General features: G+C 41.3%; 1 protein-coding gene and 1 long non-coding RNA gene across 3 annotated transcripts; one reads left to right on the forward strand and one right to left on the reverse strand.

Moving 5' to 3' along the window:
- Positions 1-393: 393 nt before the first annotated feature.
- On the reverse strand, positions 394-2,387 carry LOC108720017. The gene is made up of 5 exons (XR_005961397.1): positions 1,775-2,387; positions 1,086-1,149; positions 864-997; positions 666-789; positions 394-568 (listed from the first exon to the last, which is right to left on the reverse strand). It is a non-coding gene; the product is annotated as an uncharacterized LOC108720017 (long non-coding RNA).
- Positions 2,388-12,372: 9,985 nt separating this feature from the next.
- Positions 12,373-23,014, forward strand: LOC108716239 (alpha-1,4-N-acetylglucosaminyltransferase-like). Of its 2 annotated transcripts, none has more exons than XM_041563505.1 (4): positions 12,373-12,407; positions 13,385-13,439; positions 19,769-20,256; positions 21,931-23,014. In XM_041563505.1, the coding sequence occupies exons 2-4, from the start codon at positions 13,394-13,396 to the stop codon at positions 22,519-22,521; spliced, it is 1,125 nt and encodes a 374-aa protein (XP_041419439.1). In that variant the 5' UTR covers positions 12,373-12,407; positions 13,385-13,393; the 3' UTR covers positions 22,522-23,014. The 2 variants fall into 2 exon arrangements, with proteins under 2 accessions (XP_041419439.1, XP_041419440.1); XM_041563506.1 differs by lacking the exon at positions 12,373-12,407 and adding an exon at positions 13,538-13,589 and having other exon boundaries at positions 13,379-13,439.
- The last annotated feature ends 395 nt before the right edge of the window (positions 23,015-23,409 follow it).

A 23,409-nucleotide genomic window follows, 5' to 3' on the forward strand; every position in this document is an offset into this window, starting at 1 on the left:
TGGTTGTCCAACACTCTACCTGGCCAGCACTAATCTCATATTGTTGATGCTTTTCAACTGGCCAAATTGTCATATATTGACAAGTGTCATTTGTACATCATATTGATTGTTATATTATTGTTTTGGACACAAGCTTATCAGGGCCACATTTTTGGATACTGTTTAATGTAAAGTTGGCCATGATGAATCCTGGGGTGCATTAGCAATGTTATGCAACAAATGCTTTGTAAAACCTTTGTAAAGCTTTTGCCCTTTAGTGGTCTATAGGGGCTGCTATATTTTGAAATATATGTTGAGAACAAATTCCTCCTGTGCCTTCCAGCTAAGGTACATATTTTAAGGTTTTCAAATAACTATTGTATGTTCCAAAAACAAAGAAACAAACTTTCTACAGATATATATTGTCTTTTTATTGTTGTTCAACGGTTTTGGATTTTGACAAAGATTGTGTCAGTAAAGCCACTAAAACATTACTGGGTGTGTTTGTTTTTCTTTTTTGACAAGGTGCTAGTCCAAAATAGTAACATGGGTAATGTCATTTCAAACAAGAAAACAGAAGAAGCCATACCTGTGGATCAAACAAGAAAAATGCATTAACACAAATCCAAACAAATTTAAGTAGCCACACAAAAGCCTGTCATTGCTAAACAAACACTGCCACTTACTGATATGTTATTGAAAGGTGACTCCATCCAGGTTCAAATGAGCCAAACAGCTTTCAGTTCATCACATCTGTCGGTTGTGTTGAGTCCAATTTAGTGGGTCAGGAAAAGTTTGCACATGGAGAGGCTGCAAAGTCACATCAATAATATGGTAAGTTGTTAGCAATATATTTTTACATTCCCTGAGTAATTCCTAAATACCTGAATAACGGAGTTTGAGGCGTGGCCAATCAGTCAGTGTCCATGTCTGTATCCTCTGTGGGCAAGTACCAAGATAATAAAGTAGAGTACGACACACATGAACCACAACCATAACACAGTAGGAGGCCAGAAAGCTGAAATGACAAGTACAGATAATGCTTTCTCTTGAATATGTGTATACACATGGAAATTTGTTTATCATCTCATCATTTTTCTGCTTACAGCATAAGATGTTACAGGAAAGCATTCACTGCTAGGGGCACGCCAGCACATCACCATCAGCAGGCTGTTCATTTGGAAGAAAAGTATAAAAAATTGTTTACTTTCCAGATATCCATTCCAAACAATTTCATTTCACAACAATCATATAAGGCCTAATAATCGAGATTGGTTATAAAGACCTGACATATAACACTCATGACAAGGCAAACATATTAAGGCCAAACAACTGACCTAGGAATTAATGGATTTCAGACATTATTGAGTTGATCTAGATCATGACATTACTAAACCTCATTACAGGGGAGCGCAGGAGTAGACGCATGCAGTTGTTTTCAATGGGGCTGTACAGATTGAGACGCAACATGCTAAATGTTTTCTTGTGTTTGTGGAGTACAGTCCCATTTCAAACAACTGAATGCGTCTACTCCTGTGCTCCGCTGGGGCTAAACACAAAAACAGAACGCAGGGGAGCGCAGCTTCAAATGCTCATGTGAAAGAGGGCTAAAGGTTAAGCAAATGACCAGATTTACATTGGAAAAACATGGTTTGAAAGGTAACTGACAAGATTGCAAACAATCACAAAAAAAGCACTTAGGAATAGGGCCCAAAAAAATATGTACCACTATTTGGCCCTTGAGAAGTCTTAACTAGTACAAATTAACTATTTTTGTGTGGTTTGTTCAACTTACAACTAAAAGTGGGCACGGATGAGCCTTTCACGCACTCTTCTTCCCTCTGGTTGGTTGTCCCTCTGTCTGGCAACATACCCCTCAATCTCAGGTTCCAGGTCATCATCAATGTCTGCAGGTAATCCATGCTCCCTTGCCACATTATGCAGCATGGCACAGACAGTGATGATTTGTGAAACCTTCTGGGGGGAATAAAGCAGAGCTCCCCCAGTGACTGAGAGGCATCGGAAGCGAGATTTGAGCACCCCAAAGAGGCGCTCAATGATATTACGTGTCTTCCGATGGGCACGATTGTACCTACGTTGGGCAGGTGTTTGGGCAAACCTCACAGGGGTCATCAACCAAGGCAGAAGTCCATATCCTGCGTCTCCTAAAAATGTAAACCAAAATATATTATAGTAATTGATTCCAGTTGTCTGTTGTGTTGACTATTCCAATGGTGTAGTTATGTCCATTGTGTAGTAGTACAATCTTTACAAACAGATCTACACACAAATTCTTTGCTGTTGGGGTACTTACTTTACCCCTTTTGTTAGCCAAACAACATTGCTGGCACAATAAAAGAGGGAATTCCCCTCCCCCCAAATGTCAAAAATTGTGTGTGTGCAGATCCATTAAGAAATTGTCACGATCGCCGCCCGGAGCAGGACCAGGAGCTCCGGGCGGCGCAGCTATCCCTTCCGACGCCGCTCCCAAAATGGCGGCGCCCATGGCCGCCACGTGGGTAGCGGCGCCGGCGCAGAGACGCCTGCGCGCAAGTGCGCAGGCGCGAAGACATCACAACGGCGCGACGGACGCAGGCGCAGCGCGTCGGTCGCAGACGTGCTGACGCCGACGCAAGGGCGCCAAAAAAACCCTTTAAAAGGACGCCTGAGGCGCCAAGATGGCGCCCGAAAATAGGATCTTGTTCCTGAATTGATTCCTGGGTTCCCTGTTGCTGTTCCTGTTATCCCTGAGGATATTCCTGTCTGATCTCTTGCTATTGACCCCCTGCCTGGACTTTGGACTTTGTTTGTATTCTGCCTGCCTTGTGACCTGTTGCCTGAACTCGATTACCCTTTCTGCTTAATCCCTGGATACCGCGATCCTGATCCCTCCTGAGGGGCTTCCTCCTAAATCCGGACTACTCCCCAGAGGGAACTCCCGGTTCCCTGACATTATTTTCGGGCCATGGATTCCACTGAGGAAGCTCAGCCAGATTTCGGCAGGGCCTTTCGGGGCCTGCATTCCCGCATGGAGGCGTATGAAGCCCGGCAGAGTTACGTGGGACACACGCTGGAGGCGATTCTGGAAAAGCTCTCCTTGTTGACACCAGCGACCCCCCTGCCGGCACCTCCTCCGCAAGCGGCTGCTGCCATGGCTACCCAGCCCTCCACTTCTGGTCCTCATATTCCTGCTCCGCCTCTCTACGATGGCGATCCTCAAGCCTGTCGAGGATTCGTGAATCAGTGCCAGATTCGATTTGCCCTACACCCCACTGAATTTGACTCTGAACGTGCCAAGGTGGGGTTCGTGATTACTCGTCTGGCAGGGAAAGCTCTCAAGTGGGCATCTCCACACTGGGAGAAGCAGTCCCCACTGATGGATGACGCAGAGGCATTTCTCAAAGAATTCCGGATCGTCTTCGATGCTCCCGGCCGGGTGACATCTGCTGCTTCCCGTCTGTTCCAAATCCGCCAAGGGAGTCGCAGTGTAGCGGAGTATGCTATTGAATTCCGTACACTTGCTGCTGAGACTCGTTGGAACAATGACGCATATCATACTGCATTCTATAATGGTCTCTCCCTTCGCATCAAAGATGACCTGGTCTCCCGTGAATTACCCACGCAAGTTGAAGACCTCATCGCCTTGGCTGTCAAGGTGGACACTCTTCTGAGAGAGCATCAAACCCTGAGAGATCGTGTCAGGAAGTTTCAACCCATGTTGGCACCCCGCTTCCAGAGGCCTCTCCTGCAGGCTCCTGTCACCCCGCCTGCTCAAGCATCCATTTCTCTCCAGGAGGAACCCATGCAAGTAGGACGAACTCGCCTCACTGAACAAGAGAGACTCCGCAGACGGATGTCAGGCCTGTGTCTGTATTGTGGCGGACATTCCCACTTCGCCAATGCCTGTCCTGCAAAGGCTAAGAGTTTTGTACCCCGAGGTATGTCTATGGTAACTCATGTAGGGGGCACTACTCAAAAGTCTCGAGATTGGTCTCAGGGGAAGACCCAAGGAAACTCACACAGGTTTCTCCTTCCCTTCCAGATTCGTCTGACTGAAAAGACCATCTTCGGGAATGCTTTCATCGATTCCGGAGCTGGGGGTAACTTCATGGACGCTCTCTTTGCTAAGTACATGGGAATTCCCTTATTTTCTTTGCCTTCTCCCATGAGGATCGTCGCTATAGATGATAAACCCCTGGAGTCTGTAATCACGATGACCACTGGCGAACTACTTGTGCAGGTTGGGACCCTGCATAAAGAGAGACTTTCGTTTCTTATTATCCCTTGTCCCGCTGTTCCAGTTGTTTTGGGTCTCCCCTGGCTGCGCCTGCACAATCCCACCATAGACTGGTCCACAGGGCAGGTTTCTCGTTGGAGCCCATTCTGCTTACAGCATTGCCTTCCTGCTAAACCCCTCAAGAAGGTAACTATCTCCTCAACCGAGTTAAAGTCTCTTCCCTCCTGTTATAAGGAATTCTCCGATGTGTTCTGTAAGAAGTCTGCGGAATTCCTTCCTCCACATCGCTCCTACGACTGTCCTGTCGAACTCCTGCCAGGAGCCATGCCCCCCAGAGGCCGCACTTACCCTCTCTCTCCTGCTGAGACTACCGCAATGAAGGAATACATCCAAGAAAATCTCCAGCGGGGGTTTATCCGCCCTTCTACCTCTCCTGCAGGGGCTGGGTTCTTCTTCGTGGAGAAGAAGGACGGAGGTCTTCGGCCATGTATAGATTACCGGGGCCTGAATAAAATCACTGTAAAAAACAGGTACCCTCTGCCCTTGATCGTAGAGCTCTTTGACCAGCTGAAGGGGGCGAAGATATTCTCTAAGTTGGATCTCCGGGGGGCGTACAACCTCATTCGCATCCGTGAGGGTGATGAATGGAAGATGGCTTTCAACACTCGTGACGGGCACTATGAATATCTCGTTATGCCCTTCGGCCTTTGCAATGCCCCTGCCGTCTTCCAGGAGTTTGTTAACGATGTGTTCCGGGATCTCCTAGGAAGGTTCGTAGTCGTGTACCTGGACGACATCCTGATCTTTTCTAAAGACCTAGAAAGCCATCGCTCCCAGGTGAAGGAGGTACTCTCTCGTCTGAGGAAGAACTCTCTCTTCGCCAAGTTGGAGAAATGCGTCTTCGAGGTGTCCAAGATCCCCTTCCTAGGATACATTATCTCTCCTGAGGGATTTGAGATGGACCCCGTGAAAGTGTCTGCCATCCAGGAGTGGCCTATCCCGCTGAGTACCAAGGCAATCCAGAGATTTATCGGATTTGCTAACTACTATCGGCAGTTCATCCGGGGGTTCTCTTCCCGCATTGCACCTATCCTGGCCCTCATCCGGAAAGGGGGTAAACCCAGCTTGTGGCCTCCATCTGCCATTGAAGCTTTTCAGTCCTTGAAAGAGGCCTTCACGTCCGCTTCTGTCCTCCGACACCCCAATCCCGAACTACCCTTCTGCATCGAAGTAGATGCTTCTGAAGTCGGAGCCGGAGCCATCCTGTCTCAGAGACACCCCGCTGATGGGAAGTTGCATCCCTGTGCTTATTTCTCCAAGAAGTTCTCGTCCGCAGAGCAGAACTACGATGTCGGGAACCGAGAACTCTTGGCTGTTAAACTTGCCCTTGAAGAGTGGCGTCACCTCCTGGAGGGTTCTCTGATTCCTGTTCAGATTTACACCGATCATAAGAATCTCGAGTTCATCCAGTCCCTCAAGAGGCTAAACCCCAGACAAGCAAGGTGGGCTCTCTTCTTCTCTCGATTTAATTTTATCTTGACTTATCGCCCAGGTTCCAAGAATCAGAAGGCCGATGCCTTGTCTCGTAGCTTCACTCCGGTGGACCGCTTTCCTGAGAGACAAGAGCCAATCATCCCTCCAGTCAAGATTATTGCCTCCCTGTATCCACAGTTTGCCGACCAAATCCTGGCTGGTCAGTCTTCTGCTCCTTCAGATACTCCCATTGGAATGGCATTTGTTCCTCCTGAGCTGCGTCTGCCTATCCTGCAACAGACCCATTGCTCCAGGCAAGCCGGACACCCTGGTCCAGCTAAGACTCTTGAACTCTTACGACGCCTGGTCTGGTGGCCTGATATCCGCAAAGATGTGAAGGACTTTGTTGCTGCTTGTAATGTTTGTGCCACATCTAAGTCAAGCCATTCCCGCCCCAGTGGGTTACTACAGCCTTTGCCGGTTCCTTCCCGTCCCTGGACCCACCTGTCCATGGACTTCATTGTCGAACTTCCTCCTTCTTGTGGGAACACTGTGATCTGGGTTGTCATTGATCGATTCTCCAAAATGGCCCATTTCATCCCTTTGAAGAAGTTGCCCTCTGCGGTGGAGTTGTCCCAGTTATTTATCCAGTACATCTTCCGCCTGCATGGTTTCCCGGTGGAGATCGTCTCCGATAGAGGCACCCAGTTTACTGCCAAATTCTGGCGTTCCCTATGCAAAGACCTGGGAATTGTTCTTCAGTTTTCATCTGCATACCATCCGCAGACGAATGGGGCAGCTGAACGTGTCAACCAAGCCCTGGAACAGTTCCTGAGGAACCACGTATCCCTCTGCCAGGATGACTGGTCTGATCTCCTCCCATGGGCGGAATTCGCTCATAATAATGCTTGTCATTCCTCTACAGGAAGATCTCCGTTCATGTCGGTGTATGGGCAGCATCCTCAAGCTTTTCCCCAAGACTTTGTACTATCTGACGTCCCGGCTGCTGACGATTCCGCAGCCCATATGTCTGCTATTTGGGCTGCTACCAAGTTGAACCTAGAGAAGAGCGCTCTTGTTCATAAGACTTTCGCGGATCGTCGTCGAAGATCTTCTCCTCCCTACAAGGTGGGTGATTATGTCTGGCTCTCTTCCAGGAATATCCGGTTGAAGATTCCATCTCCCAAGTTGGGTCCAAAATTCGTGGGTCCATTTCCCATCTTGGAGATAATCAACCCTGTGGCTGTCAGACTCCAGCTTCCACCAGAGATGAGAATCCCCAACGTGTTCCACGTGTCTCTGGTGAAACCCGCCATCACCAACCGGTTCTCTGGCGGTCAATCTCCTCCTCCTGCCATCTCTGTGGAGGGTCAACTCGAGTACGAGGTGGAGAAAATCTTAGACTCCAGGATCTCCAGAGGGTCCCTTCAGTACCTCATTCTGTGGAGGGGCTTTGGCCCTGAAGAATGCTCCTGGGAAGGACACCGTGATGTTCACGCTCCTCGTCTGGTGAGGGATTTTCACGCCAAGTTTCCCCAGAAGCCTTGTCCCGGTGGTCCTGAGGCCCCCCGTGAGGGGGGGGTACTGTCACGATCGCCGCCCGGAGCAGGACCAGGAGCTCCGGGCGGCGCAGCTATCCCTTCCGACGCCGCTCCCAAAATGGCGGCGCCCATGGCCGCCACGTGGGTAGCGGCGCTGGCGCAGAGACGCCTGCGCGCAAGCGCAAAGACGTCACAACGGCGCGACGGACGCAGGCGCAGCGCGTCGGTCGCAGACGTGCTGACGCCGACGCAAGGGCGCCAAAAAACCCCTTTAAAAGGACGCCTGAGGCGCCAAGATGGCGCCCGAAAATAGGATCTTGTTCCTGAATTGATTCCTGGGTTCCCTGTTGCTGTTCCTGTTATCCCTGAGGATATTCCTGTCTGATCTCTTGCTATTGACCCCCTGCCTGGACTTTGGACTTTGTTTGTATTCTGCCTGCCTTGTGACCTGTTGCCTGAACTCGATTACCCTTTCTGCTAAATCCCTGGATACCGCGATCCTGATCCCTCCTGAGGGGCTTCCTCCTAAATCCGGACTACTCCCCAGAGGGAACTCCCGGTTCCCTGACAGAAATCATCCACTTAACACATCTCACCTGTAAACTGAATCAGGTGGCAAGAATTAAAAGCCCTAACAAAGTGAGCTGATTGAACTAAACTACAGGTCCCAAGATGCATAGTGCATCTATTGTAGCCAGACTGAAAATAGGGCAACATTTCTGGAAAATACATACATATCACCTTTAAAATAATATTTGAAGTGTCTTTGTATGAAATTGCAAATATAACTTACCCACAAGCCAGCCGTCCGGCATTTCTCCTCGGGTAAAGAGGCCATGGAGAGCTGACTGACGCAGGATAGTGGCATCATGGACACTTCCAGGAAAGCCAGATCTCACACTCATGATGCGCATGTTGGAATCACACACCACCTGCACATTGATGGAATGGGAGCGCTTACGATTTCGGTAGCGCTCCTGCTGATGGCGAGGTGGTGTGAGCGCAACATGAGTGCAATCAATGGCTCCTAGGCAATTTGGAAATTGGCCAATTAGGAAAAAATCCTGTTTTAATCTTATCCACTCTGCCTGAGTTGAGGGGAAGGAAATGAGCCTTCGCGAGTGCTGTAGTAGTGCCCTGAGCACTTGTGCTAACATCCTGCTAAAGGTGGGCTGGCTCATGCCAATGAGGCGTGAAGAAACCTGCTGGAAACTGCCAGTGCCCAGGAAATGCAAAACTGCAAGCAGCTTGCACATCAGAGGCACTGCCTGAGACCGTGCCGTCACAGGTTCAATAGCCTCACTGATGAGACCATAAACCTGCACTATGGCGGCACGACTCAGGCGGAAGATCCTCACAACCTCATCATCAGACAACTCGTCCAAACAAAGTACAGGTCTCCTGAAGTGACGAGGCTGCCTGATCCTAGCAGGGACAAGGTGTTCCTGCTCCTCATCCTGCTCTTCTGCCTCCAAAATGGCGGCTACCAAAAATTCAATTTTTTAAAATTTCTTAGTCAAATGGCATCTGGTGGGGGGGTTTTTATAAGTAAGCCAGTGTTTCCCAGCATTCCATGCAGCTTGGAAACATTTAACCATTTAGTGAAGCGTAAGGATAGATAGGGCCAATTAATATTTGAATTGATGTTGTAAAAAAATAGAAATCAAAAATTATGTTTTAAGCCATTGATACTTGAAAATCTTAGCTTATATTCTGATAGATGCCAAAACAAACATGTTTCTGGTGTCAGTATTTATTTTAATGTAATTCCCCAAACCTCTAGTGCAGCCAGAACTAAAAAACTGTTTCTAACAGTTTATAAAGTGATCCTTAGGTGTCACTATACACCCACAACAGTGGAGAGCACCAGCAAAAAAAATCGAAGAAAATCGAATAGTCGAAGATGGTTTACTTCGACCGTTCGATTCGAATCATATCATATTCGAATGTCGAAGTCCAAAATCAACTTCGGTAGGTCAAAGATGGGGTACAAATAAAACTTCGGGCGAAGATTTCATAAATAAGGTATCCTTCGAGTCGAGTCGAATAGTCGAATAGGCGAAATAATACATCCTTCGATAATCGTACTTGTCCACTTCGATTATCGAATTTGACTATTCACCTGATCGGAGGATTGCTCGACCGTTCGAATCGAAGGTCGAATTCGAAGTAAAAAAACAGTCGAGTGCTGGTACATGTGGTGAACAACCAATGGAGTCGGGCAACTGGCTTTTATGTATATCAGGTTCTGTTTGTCCCAAGTACATTTTTGCAGTGTTGGACTGGGATGCCTGGGGCCCACCAGAAAACCTTAGCCCCACTTTTCAAATTATTATTCCTCCTCTCCTCACTCAACCTCTTTATTCTCCTAGGGGGTATATTTATCAAAGAGTGAAGTTAATAGTGAAGTTCCGCCACTAGAGTGAAATTCCGCCACTCTCCATTCATTTCTTTGGGATTTTTATAGGCTTATTTATCAAAGGGTGAACTTTCACTTTCACCCATTGATAAATACGCCTTTCAAAATCCCATAGAAATGAGTTGAGAGCAGCGGAATTTCACTCTAGTGGTGGAACTTCACTCTTTGATAAATTTACCCCCTAGTCTTTTACTACTTCTACTTACTATATTCTTCAATTATTAAGCATGTTCCCCCATAAAGAAATAAGGAATGACCATGAAATAGGCCAAATGATTAGAAGAAAGAGGTCCACTGACACCTGGGCCCATCGTGAGTTTTCCTGGTATATGGTGGGCCAGTCCAACACTGCATTTTTTGTCCCAATTAGATTTGTAATACAATTATACATTCTGCCACCAACATATTTGTCAGGGAAACTGCAGCAAAATTTCACCATGGACATTTTTGCAGTGAAAAAAACACAACATCCATTAACTAATGTATTTTGCGTGAAAAGAGATTGCTTTCCGTTGTTGTTGCACACGTGCAAATTTGTCCCAGTGTCTTCAAAACTGATATGTACAGTGTCTTTATCAATCTAATATATATATCTAATTTGAAGGATCATAGCAGTGCAGCAGACTGGTGGTGGTCAATGAAAGCACACTGCAGCCTATTACATACAATAACCAGGCTAGTAGTTGCTCAAGAGAGAATAAATTGTACAAGGCAAACAGTCTGCATCTTCTATGGAAAATGGAAAACTTTAAAAATCAATAATGGAACATTTGACAATGACAATACAAATAAAGGATAACTGTAAAAACGAAGCATGGACTGTGTAAGTTTCCAGTTTTCACAAGCTTTTAAAGTGAGTTACACAAGTTTCACAAATTTTGATAAAAGAGGCCCCTAATGTGAAGAAGATAAGGGAGTTGTAGAGCTACCTAAAAATAGCTAGATATGCAGGCACATGTTCAAGAACTGAGATGAGACATAATAAATGTAATTAGTAGATAGATACTTACTAGATACTTACCTGATTCCCTCCATCATCTTTGGCTCCATTTGGAAGGTTAGAGTGTGGACTTCAAGGTGATTATGTTGACACTGCAACAGACACTGGTACAGGTATGGGACCTGTTATCCAGAATGCTTGAGACCCGGAGTTTTCCAGATAATGGATCTTTCCTTAATTTAGATTGTCATACATTAAGGGGCAGATTTACTAAGCTTGAGTGAATAATTAGAATGGACAAAATATTCGAAATTTCGAAGTATTTTTTTGGGTACTTCGACCATCGAATTGGTCAAATTTGATCGAATTCGATGGAATCGAATGATTCGAACGATTCGAAGTAAAAATCGTTCTACTATTCGACCATTTGACCAATCGATAATCAAAGTACTGTCTCTTTAAAAAATACTTTGACTTCATACTTTGCCACTTTAAACCTACCGAGGTGCAATGTTAGCCTATGGGGACCTTCCCCAGCACTTTTTTTTGATCGAATAAAAATTCTTCGATCAATCGCTTAAAATCGTTCAATCAATTCGTTCAATCGAAATCGAAACTTTTGCGCTAAAATCTCGAATTCGAAGGATTATTACAGAGAAAAAGTAAATCATTTTTAAAAAAGTGGATACTTTAGATAAAATGGAGTCTATGGGAAACAGCTTTTCTGTATATTTTTTGTGGATAATGGGTTTCCAGTTAATGGATCTATGACAGGTTCCCACAGAGTAAGCATCAGGACAGCAAAAAGTCTCTTAAAGAAAAATTGGCTTTTTCTTCAGCCGGCAGCAAACAGGTACAAAATAAAGGCAGTTTAAATAAATTAAATAAAAATATCATTTGGAAGCTTATCCAAAAATGTAAAAAAAATATATATTTCTTATCTAAGTAATATTAAGAATGTGTTCAACTGCTCAAAGCATTTAAACCTCTGCACTATGGGGCAATAGAATATAGTGGCAGCACTAACAGTGCCAGTGTTAGTTCATTATTTCTGTGCAGGGGGTTTTGTGCTTCTGTCATGTACCATTAACACCCATAATGCTAGAATTACGTATAAATTTACCCATTAACCAAATACTGTAAGAACAATGAAAAAAGATCATCATAACCATGTGCTCCATGGCCACATTCCTCTCTTACAGTTGCCAAGACCCTTATTAACATTGAGAGCTGAAGATAGTGAGGATCTGGGACAATGCCTTCAGTTTCTCACTCTGTTTTCAGTTTCTCAATTAAAATCACTATCCCCCTCTTTTTTGACCCTATGCCCTCTATCTCTATCACTTCTGTCCTATTCCTTGTTCTCTATTTTCCATATCTCTACCTCTATTACTGATCTTGCCCCTCATCACACAGGTCCCAGTCCCTGATCCTGGTTCTATTACCCCATGACTGATCCTGTTATCCATTGCTATAATATCCAGTGCCCATTTCTGTCCTTTGCCCTGTCTCTTCCCTTTATGGGTAAACAAATTGAGACATTATAATCACAAAAGAGAGAAAAAAAAACGAATGCTACGAATTCTGTTGCTTATTGTTTTCTACACGTAGAATATAAATGATACTCTTAATTTCTGCTGCTAAAGTTGAAAACATACTTTTCATCCTATGTTTTGTAGAGTCTGTTTAATCACTTCGGTACATAAATGATGTGGTAGGAAAAAGGGGTTGGGAAAATCGTCAGTGATGCATGTACTAAGTTGCCTGACTAGTCCCTGAGTAGTATATAGTGCTGCTCAATACACTCTGCTGGCACAGGTACGTAGTCCCCTCATGTTTTGAATAAATCTGGTTATTTAATCCTTCAACTAATTTTTCATTGTATTTCTTTTTTTATGCCAAGCAACATCTATGGTCTATGCATGCTGATATTTGATCTTACCTTTGCTCTTACTATAAACAAGCTGCTACTACAGTGATTGAGGTTTACCTCAAATGTTGTAAATAGATCTATAGAGAACAATTGGATCAATTAAAATGTGTCTTGCTGTTGTCATAGGATTTCATGGTGGGTTTTTATCAGCTCAACCTCACAACACCACATATTTTAATTAATCTTGTATTTCTACATATACCTAAATGCAAAAAAATTTGACCGACCCGATACAATAAAACATATATTGCCATGCGATACACAGAACCACATCGGTCTGGTTATTACATTTTTTACGAAGAGAGATAAATCAATCAACAATATTGCCTATGAAAAACAAATTGATGTACAGTAGAATGGGGAGAGAGAAATATAAACTACTAAAACAAATATATTAAAAATATATATATATATAATTTAACCATTTTTGTATTTTAAAAATGCATGTGTACCTTGATTTAAAGATCTCAGACTTTGACTTTTGTCGAATTACAAAATATCCCGTATAAATTAAGTTGTGGGCTACTTTTCCCTCTCTAGCTAAAAAAAAAGACATAATATACCAGAATCATTTTGCACATAATGTGCATTGCCTGTGAGTGAATATTTTAGTTTTTAAACAGTTATTATTGATGTTATTGTTTTATAAAACTGGAGTTTGCATACTCTGTATACTGTATGTGTGCACTTGCTTACAGGACTTGCAGAAATACCATCCCCCATAGAATACATAGTAAGCACACAATTCTGATTTTTTAAAATAATTTCCTTTTCCCCTGTAATAATAAAACAGTACATTGTACTTGATGATAAGAAAGCTGCATGAATCCATATTGGGTTTATATAATCATTTTTTTTCTAGACTCAAGGTATGGTGATACACTTTACTGAAGGACCACATATCCGAAGACCAACAGGTACCAATGATTTTGTATAATAGATACTTGTAATTACATATGTATTGAATTTGTTTTTATAAGTATATCTGACCCTTTTTATATCATGAACCCACAAGGCTTCACTCTGAATCAGAGCTGGTTCCTGGTTTGTAGGAAAGAGAGGGGCAGGTAAGCATGACTGACCATTGACTTCTTTTGAGCTAATTACAATGGGTTTTACACTAGATAAATTATTTTTTGCATCAAATTTTTGTTCACACACAGGACTGTATTTGATCTCCCACTTCCAAATAGATTTCTCATGCTTAATATTAGCATTGAAGCCATTTATACTATTATATTCAATGCAATTTTATACTATTTCATGTTGGAAATGATAATTATCATGTCCCTTGCAATCACAGAGCTCCTTAAAGGGGATCCTGTCATCGGAAAACATGTTTTCTTCAAAACGCATCAGTTAATAGTGCTACTCCAGCAGAATTCTGCACTGAAATCCATTTCTCAAAAGAGCAAACAGATTTGTTTTATATTCAATTTTGAAATCTGACATGGGGCTAGACATTTTGTCAATTTCCCAGCTGCCCCATTTCATGTGACTTGTTCCTGCACTTTAGGAGAGAAATGCTTTCTGGCAGGCTGCTGTTTTCCCTTCTCAATGTAACTGAAGGAGTCTCAGTGGGACATGGGTTTTTACTATTGAGTCTTGTTCTTAGATCTACCAGGCAGCTGTTATCTTGTATTAGGGAGCTATTATCTGGTTACCTTTCCTTTGTTCTTTTGTTTGGCTGCTGGGGGGGGAAGGGAGAAAGGTAATATCACTCCAACTTGTAGTACAGCAGTAAAGAGTGATTGAAGTTTATCAGAGCACACTGATTTTTTTATATTCAATTTTGAAATCTGACATGGGGATAGACATATTGTCAATTTCCCAGCTGCCCGCAGTCATGTCACTTGTGCTCTGATAAACTTCAATCACTCTTTACTGCTGTACTGCAAGTTGGAGTGATATTACCCTCCTCCCTTCCCCCCCTAGAGAAATGGATTTCAGTGCAGAATTCTGCTGGAGCAGCACTATTAACTGATTCATTTTGAAAAAAAAATTTTTTCCCATGACAGTATCCTTTTAACTGTATATTTTTGTTTTACTGCCACTTTCTCAACTTCACACAATAAACATGCAAAACTATATTCATTTTAACATGTTAATTTTTAATTAGTTGCGTTGGATGCAACTTGGAGCACAGCTTCAATGATGGTAGTATTGTACCCAGCCTTGTGGGGGGAAAATATGGCGATTAGCATCTGCACTTTGCACGCCTCACTGGTGGTCTTAATTCAGCCTTATAGACAAAGATGTGAAAGCTTAAAATGTGGTAATGTGTGCGTAGCATTATTTTGAGATCATATATTAAACACCAATTTACCATTTACTTAATGTATTTAACTTCCTTATAACTGGGTACCTTATATAAAAGCTATTTATTAGAGAAAATCAGTGAGAAAAAAGTGTAAAACAAGGATACATAAAAATTAACAACTAATTGTTGGTGAAGTGTAAAATCTGTTGTTTGAAAATCCCAGACTGCACCCTTTAAGCAAACACAGCAAGTTACCTATACGTTGTTGTATTTGTCAAATTTTGGATTGTTGATTTTTGCAAGGGAAATTTTGAAGTGGACCTTCTCAGCTACCAAAACCACGTCAACTACATAAACATTTCCAAAGGTTACTATTTACAATTATGCACTCAGTGGTAGCTTTACATTGTGTATTTGTCCACCAGTGCAGAATTTTGAGTCTGTATAGTAAACTCATAATGATATGTTCAAAGTTAGATTAGAGCTGTCCAAAGGAAATTTGGAAAGAGGGACAGAGTCAAAGGGGGCATGGTGCAAATTGCAACAAACAGGTGCAATCTGCCCTGTACATTGAAAATTGCTGCAAGTCTCTACCCTTTAAACCAGAGTATCATTTGTAAGGAGGTGAAAGATATAGGCATCCGCCCATAATGTTGGCCTGTAGAGAAATTCTAGTTCAGGAGCTTATAAAAGAGAGTACACAAGCTAGGCACTTCCTCTCTGTCCTATGAAGATCTGGAAGCAAGACAAACTGTCAAGCAGGACTGTACCTTGTTACAGTTAAATTGGGTTGAAAAAAGACAAAGTCCATCAAGTTCAGCCCCTCCAAATGAAAACCCAGCATCCATACACACACCCCTCCATACTTTTAATTAAATTCTATATACCCATACCTATACTAACTATAGAGCTTAGTATCACAATAGCCTTTGATATTATGTCTGTCCAAAAAATCATCCAAGCCATTCTTAAAGGCATTAACTGAATCAGCATCACAACATCACCCGGCAGTGCATTCCACAACCTCACTGTCCTGACTGTGAAGAACCCCCTACGTTGCTTCAAATGAAAGTTCTTTTCTTCTAGTCTAAAGGTAGTGATTGAGGTTAGTACCTCAGGCGATTGTGCACCAGGTAGGGACTGAGTGCTCAAGTGCAGGTTAGTACTATGGGAGAGAAAGAAAGAAAGAAAGAAAGAAAGAAAGAAAGAAAGAAAGAAAGAAAGAAAGAAAGAAAGAAAGAAAGAAAGAAAGAAAGAAAGAAAGAAAGAAAGAAGTGAGGGTGTAAGAGAACCCTGATTTTTTTACTTTATTTGACCTATTGCCATGTAACTAAAAAGATAATGAAGTAGGGTCACTTGTATTTGCCCTTGTCATGCCCTGAGTGGAGCTGTTTTTAATAAAGTCTACCGTTTTATTGCATTGTGGTGTGAGATGTCCATGTATTAAATGCCTTCCCTGTACCCTTTACCTGGATAAGACGCTACCAGGAGTTAATAGCAACTTTACACGTTTATGCGGTACAGGCACTTACCTGACAGCCTGTATTGCTCAGATTGGGATCCCTTGCCAAACAAGGATTTTTGGGTTGTATGGCTTCAGCCAGGTCCGATTGAGAATTAAAATAGGCCTTGGCATTTCAGGTACACAGAGGCCCAATCAGCCCACATAGAGGCCCAAACAGCCCCCACCAGCCCACTAAATACTGACTTTCAATGGGACCTTATAGCAGCCCCTCTGGCATTTGCCAGAACCCACAGATTGCCAGTCCGGGCCTGGCTTCAGCTTTAGGTGTATGGCTACAACTTTAGCTTGTTGCACTTGCATCCAGAGGTTCAGTAAATGACCTCCAATAGCTGAAGTATACTGGTTTTCTTGACGTGTATGTACAATAAAAACATATTGATAAGCAATGACAGGTCTGAGAGATGTTTTGTGACAAATTAATTTATTGTAAAAGTGGCTCAGAGTTTCCAAAATCAACAGTATGCTATTATACTAATATCCAAAAAAACATATTTACTCTTCCAGCAGGAGCCAATTGGTAAGCAGATACATGCAATAGATTTACAGTACATGTGAAATCCCCTCAGTTTACATGCCAATGAGATGGGAATCAGTTACTGTAAATAGACTTCACCAGCAAAACAACAAATAAGTGATGGAATATGCTCATGAAATGTAAAACAAAATGTATTTGTTATTGCACTGTCCAGTAAATAACCAGACAGCTATAGATAACATAAATGCCTGCTGGTGAAAATTGCACTTAAATAGATGTTAATTTACTATATAAAAAAAAAATAGCAAAACTAAAGTATTGCAACAAACTGATTTCAATCTGAAACTGTTTTCAAACTAAATTCATATAAAGTCCCATCATTTGTTCCACCATTAAAATTTCCTTTTGGTACCAAGCTCCTGTAGCATCTGTCCCATGTGAACCATTCATCTGAACCTGGTGCGAGCTGTATTTATTGGGCAGTTGCAGGTTTTTGATGTCCTCCATGGAACACAGAGAACTACAGCAATTCATTCTAACATGAAAGGCAGGGTGCAAAATAAAAATAATAAGCACAGTTGTGCCTGTGCTTTGTTCTTTGCAAAAAAATGTCATAAATGGCATTTGTTATGCGTAAACACAATGGGCATATAGGTAATAAACGAATGGGACCTGTTATCCAGGATGCTTGCACCTGGGGGTTTCCAGATGATGGATCTTTCAATAATATAATACCTTAAATCTACTATAAAATCATGTAAACATTGAATAAACCCAACAGGCTGGTTTTACCACCAATATGGATTAATTATATCTCAGTTTGGATCAAGTACAAGGTACTGTTTTATTATTGTAGAGAAAAAAAGAAATCATTTTTAATCATTTTGATTATTTGTGTAAAATGGAGTCTATGGGAGATGGAATTCAGAGCTTTCTGGATAATAGGTTTCCAGATAACAGATCCCTTACCTGTATTGTAGTGGTTATAGATAGTGATGGGCGAATAAATTTGCCAGGCACAAATTCACGGGGAATTCCCGCTGGCGAATAAATTCTTGAAACTGTGGAGAAAATTCGCCAACGAAAAAAACCCGGGCGTTAAAAAAATTTGGGCGTGAGTCAGAATTGGCGCGCGTCAGAATTATTCGGGAGCCCATTGACTTGAATGCATTTGGACAAAATAGGCGCGGGTATAAAACACGGCGCAGGCGCCAAAATTAAAGCGCGTCAACTTCAACTTCGACTTCAATTTGTTTCGCAATTTTTTTGCCGTTTCGGAAATTCGTGAATTTTTCGGTGAAGCAAAACAGGACAAATTCGCCCATCACTAGTTATAGAAGCATCTGGGTAGATCATGGCAATTATACAGCTCTTATTTGTAAATATAAGTTCTTTCTAAGTTCCTTTGTCATTGGGAATTACAGAAAGAAGTTGGACTATTCAGCAACACCACTGAATGCAGATAGTGGGACTCACAGATTCTATATTGATCTAGGCATTAAGGAAAAGAAGGTCACTTAGAAAGTCACTTAGCGGTGTGGTTTAGTCCACGGTGCAGGGAGTAAAGCTGTTGTAGGCATCTCTTCTCACATCTGTTCCACCTACACAACACTACTAAGTGACTTTCTAATGCGCTCAAGACTCTTTTATATAAGAGAAATGTTGGCACCTGCTTGTAGGGATCAGTAAGAATATGCCTTTGATTACATGAAGCATTCCACTGTTTTATAAGATATATTTTTTTATACTATATACTTTTTCCAGCATTCTCGAAATGTGTATTTTTACTTTTACATATATAATACAGGTACTACTATAGTCAAATAGAAAATACTAAAGGGTCAGAAAAAAAATCATGAAGTTCTTATTAACACTATTATCAGATGAATGCCCTTGCAGAGCAAGGCCTGCATAGAGCTCCTCCATTATATATTCTGTAACCCTTTGCTGGTACAGGCAGACCTGGACCTCCTTGCATGAAAGATACTGGGATACTAGGATTTAAAGTGCAGTGACTCTACTTAGTGTACTTAGTAACCAACTATAACTTTATAGAGATAAACTGTACAAAAAAATAAATGGGCAGTCTAATACATACAACACTCCTGCACTGCAAAATGACTCAAAAACCACAAATAATAAAAAAAGAAAACCAATTGCATATAGCATCAGAATATCAATCTCTACATCCTACTAAAAGTTAACTCAAAGGTGAACACCCAGTTCAATGGGGCCCAACTACCTTTCCCTTAAAGGAAAGCTTTTGAGTTGAACAAAAAATTGTGAGATCTGTTTAGCTCTGTTAAAGTAGCAGTAGTGCTTAGCAATGTTTTAACCATTACACTTTCTCCTGTACAGTACAGGTATAGGATTTATTATCCGGAAACCAGTTATCCAGAAAGCTATGAATTATGAAGGATGTCTCCCATAGACTCCCTTTTAATCTAATAATTCAGAATTTTAAAACATATTTCCCATTTCTCTGTAATAACCAAACAGTACCTTGTACTTGATCCCAACTGATATAAATAATCCTTATTGGTGGAAAAATAATCCTATTGGGTTTAGTTAATGTTTACATGGTTTTTAGCAGACTTAAGGTATGAAGTCCCAAATTACCCCTTATCTGGAAAACTTTAGGTGCCCAGAATTCTGGACAACGGGTCCCATACCTGTATATGTGGATGCACAGCTCTAAACAAATTACTATGTTTCAAGAACAGCGTATAACAAAATGCATTTTCAGTTTCAACATCATGCAGAGGTGCAAGGGATCCCAATACACTTGCCATGACCAGACAGCAATTGCAAGGGACACTTTTCACATAGCACCAACTGTATCTTTTGTTTTACACCTGCAAATTGTTAGCAATTAACAACAATTGCCATTCCCATACTGATGTGTGTGTGTGTTCAACTTGTGCAATATTTACAAACAAGTCCCACAGTAATAGAAATCAAATGTATTGTTTTCATTCTTTTACAGATTCATCATCTATAATGAAATCACTTATAAGGGTTATTTTTATTTTCATCATTCTGGTGGGTTTTGGTCTATTCTATAAGGTCCATTTGACCTTGTTTTCGAATCATCAAAATGAGCCCGCTATTCAGCCATTTTTTATTCCAAATATAAAAGCACCAAACAATGAAGCACCAAACAATGAAGCAACACGTGAGATAAGACCAGAAGAGATTCTTCACCAAGGAAATGGGATATTTTTTATAGAGACCACAGACAGGATGGAGCCCCCACACGTAGTTATGTGTGCAGTAGAGTCTGCAGCCCGGATCTACCCCACCAGACCCATTGCTTTCTTTATGAAGGGATTACCCAAAATAAATACCGTAGAAGATGAAAACAAGGCAAAAATTAAATTCCCATCCTTTTCATCTTATGATAATATCTACCTTTTCCCTTTGAAACTGGAGGAAATATTTTCTAATACTCCACTTCTACCCTGGTACAAAAAGGTATGTATGTTATAAGTATTTGCAGCTTCTTAACTATTTATGTACTCATTGCACTTATATAAAAACAGATGCCCTTAAATTTAAAAAAAAATCATGCAATAGAATTATATGCTTCACAGAACTATATATATTTCATCCAAAATGTATTGTGATTATTGAATATTTTAAATCACTGATATTGTTTTGAATTTTGGCACACTCCTTCTAGACAGGATCAGGCACCAGCATATACAGAGTACCAGCCTGCCTGCTGGCAATTAGACTTACCTGGGAATCCTGCAAAGACTTTGTGGGAAAGACTGGAAAACTTGACATTTAACAGCACATTGGCTCCATCGAGTTGCCACTAAGGTATACTCGTCAGGGCTTGCAAAAGTTATCAATTTTATAAAGAAAAGAGGAAGATCTATCTAACCTGACACACCTGCAGTGAGGGCATGGGTGGTCTGTCTGCCTAATGAAATACAGTATCATTGTATAATTAACATAGTCATTTAAGTTAACAGTCCTGCAATTTAACTTCAGATGGTATCAATGTATGCACTGTTCAGTATCTAGCACAAAGTGCCTCTTAAGAGCTCCTGGTAGTTCTATCAGTACCTCTTTTTTAAAAAAAGATAGTTGACCCATGTAGCATGAGCAGACGCTACCTGTCCTCACACAGGGGCTCTGCTAATAACCTTACCTTGGTGGTTTAATCACTGCGAGTTCATAGGCAGCTCTGCAGAGTTGACACAATCTACAGTGGGGTCAGTCCCATTTTCAATATCTATTGCATTTTGGCAAGTAACAGATGGGGTCTCTCTATACAGTTGGAGCTCCAGGCCTCACTTCCTGATCAAGCGCAACATGAGCAGCAACCTCCCAGCTTTCCTAGACAGTATCAAAAGCGATAGGAGCTCTGTTTCTGGTGGCCATGCATCCTGGGCCCCAAATGTATCCCCCCTTTGTCCTCTTTCTTCTCCAGGCACCCTTGAGGTTCATAGTATCTCTTAAGCATTTGCTCTACTACCATTTAGCCAATCAGATCTCTTCCTTCCTATGATTGAGCCATTTGATGTTACAGGAGGTATAAGTCAAAGTACCAAAGAATAGCATAATTTGACCCCCACACATACTCACATATTAACATGTAAATGCTACCTTCTAAGAAAGCCAGGCAAATAACTAAAAACATACCAATCAATGAATATGTGTTCATAGATGTTCTCAGAAAATATTCAACTTTTTATTTTTTCCTATGGAAAAAGAAACAAAGTCAAAACAATAGAAAAATTCTGCATGACCTTTTCCTAAGATCTGGAGCACACAAAAGGGCTATCTAAATTCTCAAATAGGAGAAACATAACTCATAGTTAGCAATCAATCATGTCAGCCCTCTTCTGTACCTAATGCTCCACCAAAAGGTTTTCTGCTGCTCTCCCCAATCTTCATGTGTTATGTTCTATTTATAATCATATTCTTTTCTGAATGAGAACTTGTATATTGATGCTACCCCAGTATTTTTGTTTACAGAAATAAATTCTGGTTTTAGCAATCACTCAATTAAAATTAAAACTTAAAAACCAAAGAAAATGGATAATGCAGCTGCAAATCCGATTCCTCAAATATGGCATGTTATACTATAAGGCAAAAAATATATACTAATATTAGTATTATCACTTACATTTGCAGGTAAATACTAATAATGAAAATGACTGGACTAAAGTAAGCTCAGATGCCAGCAGGTTGGCATTGATTTGGAAATATGGCGGCATTTATATGGACACTGACATTATTTCAGTAAGACCTATCCCACTTAAAAACTTTGTGGCTGCAGAGAGTAATGACATTTACAGCAATTCTGTTTTTGGAAGTCTTCCACATCATTCGTTTACCTCAAAGGGCATGGAAGACTTTGTTCAGAATTATAATGGAGCTATTTTGGGACATCAAGGACCGGACCTCTTTGCTCGAATTCTTAAAAAGTTTTTTTGTGCTTTACCTGGATTTAAGTATACGGAAGATGTTAGGTGCGGGAACATAACCTTAACAAATCCTGATCGTTTCTATCCAATAGCAGGTCCATCTTGGAAGAAGTTTTATGAAGTACTGGACGAGTATCGACCATTTCCAAGCTCCTATGCTTTGCATCTCTTTGATCATGCCAATCAAGGGCAATATAATTTAGTTCCTGGAAGTAAAACGATGGTGGATCATCTTTACCGACAGTACTGTCCCTATACCTATGTTACTGTTTTACTGAAAAACCGTAGCTCTCATTAGCTGTTGCTGTGATTAGGCCAATTGTAGAACTTGTAAAGTTATTTGTATCCTGTATATAGAAGAAAAATACATGATTGTGTAAAAATGGTGTTGCTGTTTATAACTGCTACACAGTAACAGTAAAGTCTAGTGATGAGCAAATCGGTTTTGATAAAAATTTTCAAAAGGAATTGCAGTCAATGGGCATTTTAAGTAGCGACTTTTTTTAGTGCAAAATACATTGAAGTGAATGGTCATTTTTTTCTCTGTGACTTTTTACATGCACAATACATTGGAGGCATATTTTTTCACCCAGTATACATTGAGGGTGTTATGTTGCCCCCTTTTGGTGTGACAAAATATTGCTGCAGTTTTAAATATTCATCAAGCTTTCATCGCAAATTCATATCCAAGAAATGTAGTTCATCACTAATCCTTAAAGGGCATGTAAAGGCAAAAAAATAAATGAGGCATAGTGTGGCCATCTGTAAAAAGGTAAAATAATTATATATATATATATATATATATATATATATATATATATATATATATATATATATATATATATATATATATACTTGTCTGCAGGCAGCCGCACTCGGATCCGGATTTGGTGATTGTGGGTGCTGGTTCAAATATTATGTATAAAATTTCACATAGAGCCGCACACCAATTTCTTCATAAATCAAGTGATATTTATTTGCATAGATTCGTTTTCCAACGTTTCGGCCCTCTTTAGGGCCTTTATCAAGGATACATACATGCAATAGTGACTGTGTATTTATACCCCCACCAGTGTTTGAAATTTTGGCGCCAAGTATGATGTCATCAAAGGTTTGAACTTCACGTCACTAATTGGCCATTGAAAAAAGTATACATTCAAAGGAAACAAGATATCAGATCTCACCA

The sequence above is a fragment of the Xenopus laevis genome, chromosome 5L (assembly GCF_017654675.1).
Source record: "Xenopus laevis strain J_2021 chromosome 5L, Xenopus_laevis_v10.1, whole genome shotgun sequence".
Taxonomy (NCBI): Eukaryota; Metazoa; Chordata; class Amphibia; order Anura; family Pipidae; genus Xenopus; species Xenopus laevis.

What these genes read in the sequence shown, in the direction of transcription:
- LOC108716239 (XM_041563505.1), top strand. Translation starts at nt 13,394, where the DNA reads ATGGTGATACACTTTACTGAAGGACCACATATCCGAAGACCAACAG. An exon ending in ACATATCCGAAGACCAACAG is followed by an intron (nt 13,440 to 19,768) that starts GTACCAATGATT and finishes ATTCTTTTACAG; the next exon opens with ATTCATCATCTATAATGAAA. An exon ending in TTCTACCCTGGTACAAAAAG is followed by an intron (nt 20,257 to 21,930) that starts GTATGTATGTTA and finishes TTACATTTGCAG; the next exon opens with GTAAATACTAATAATGAAAA.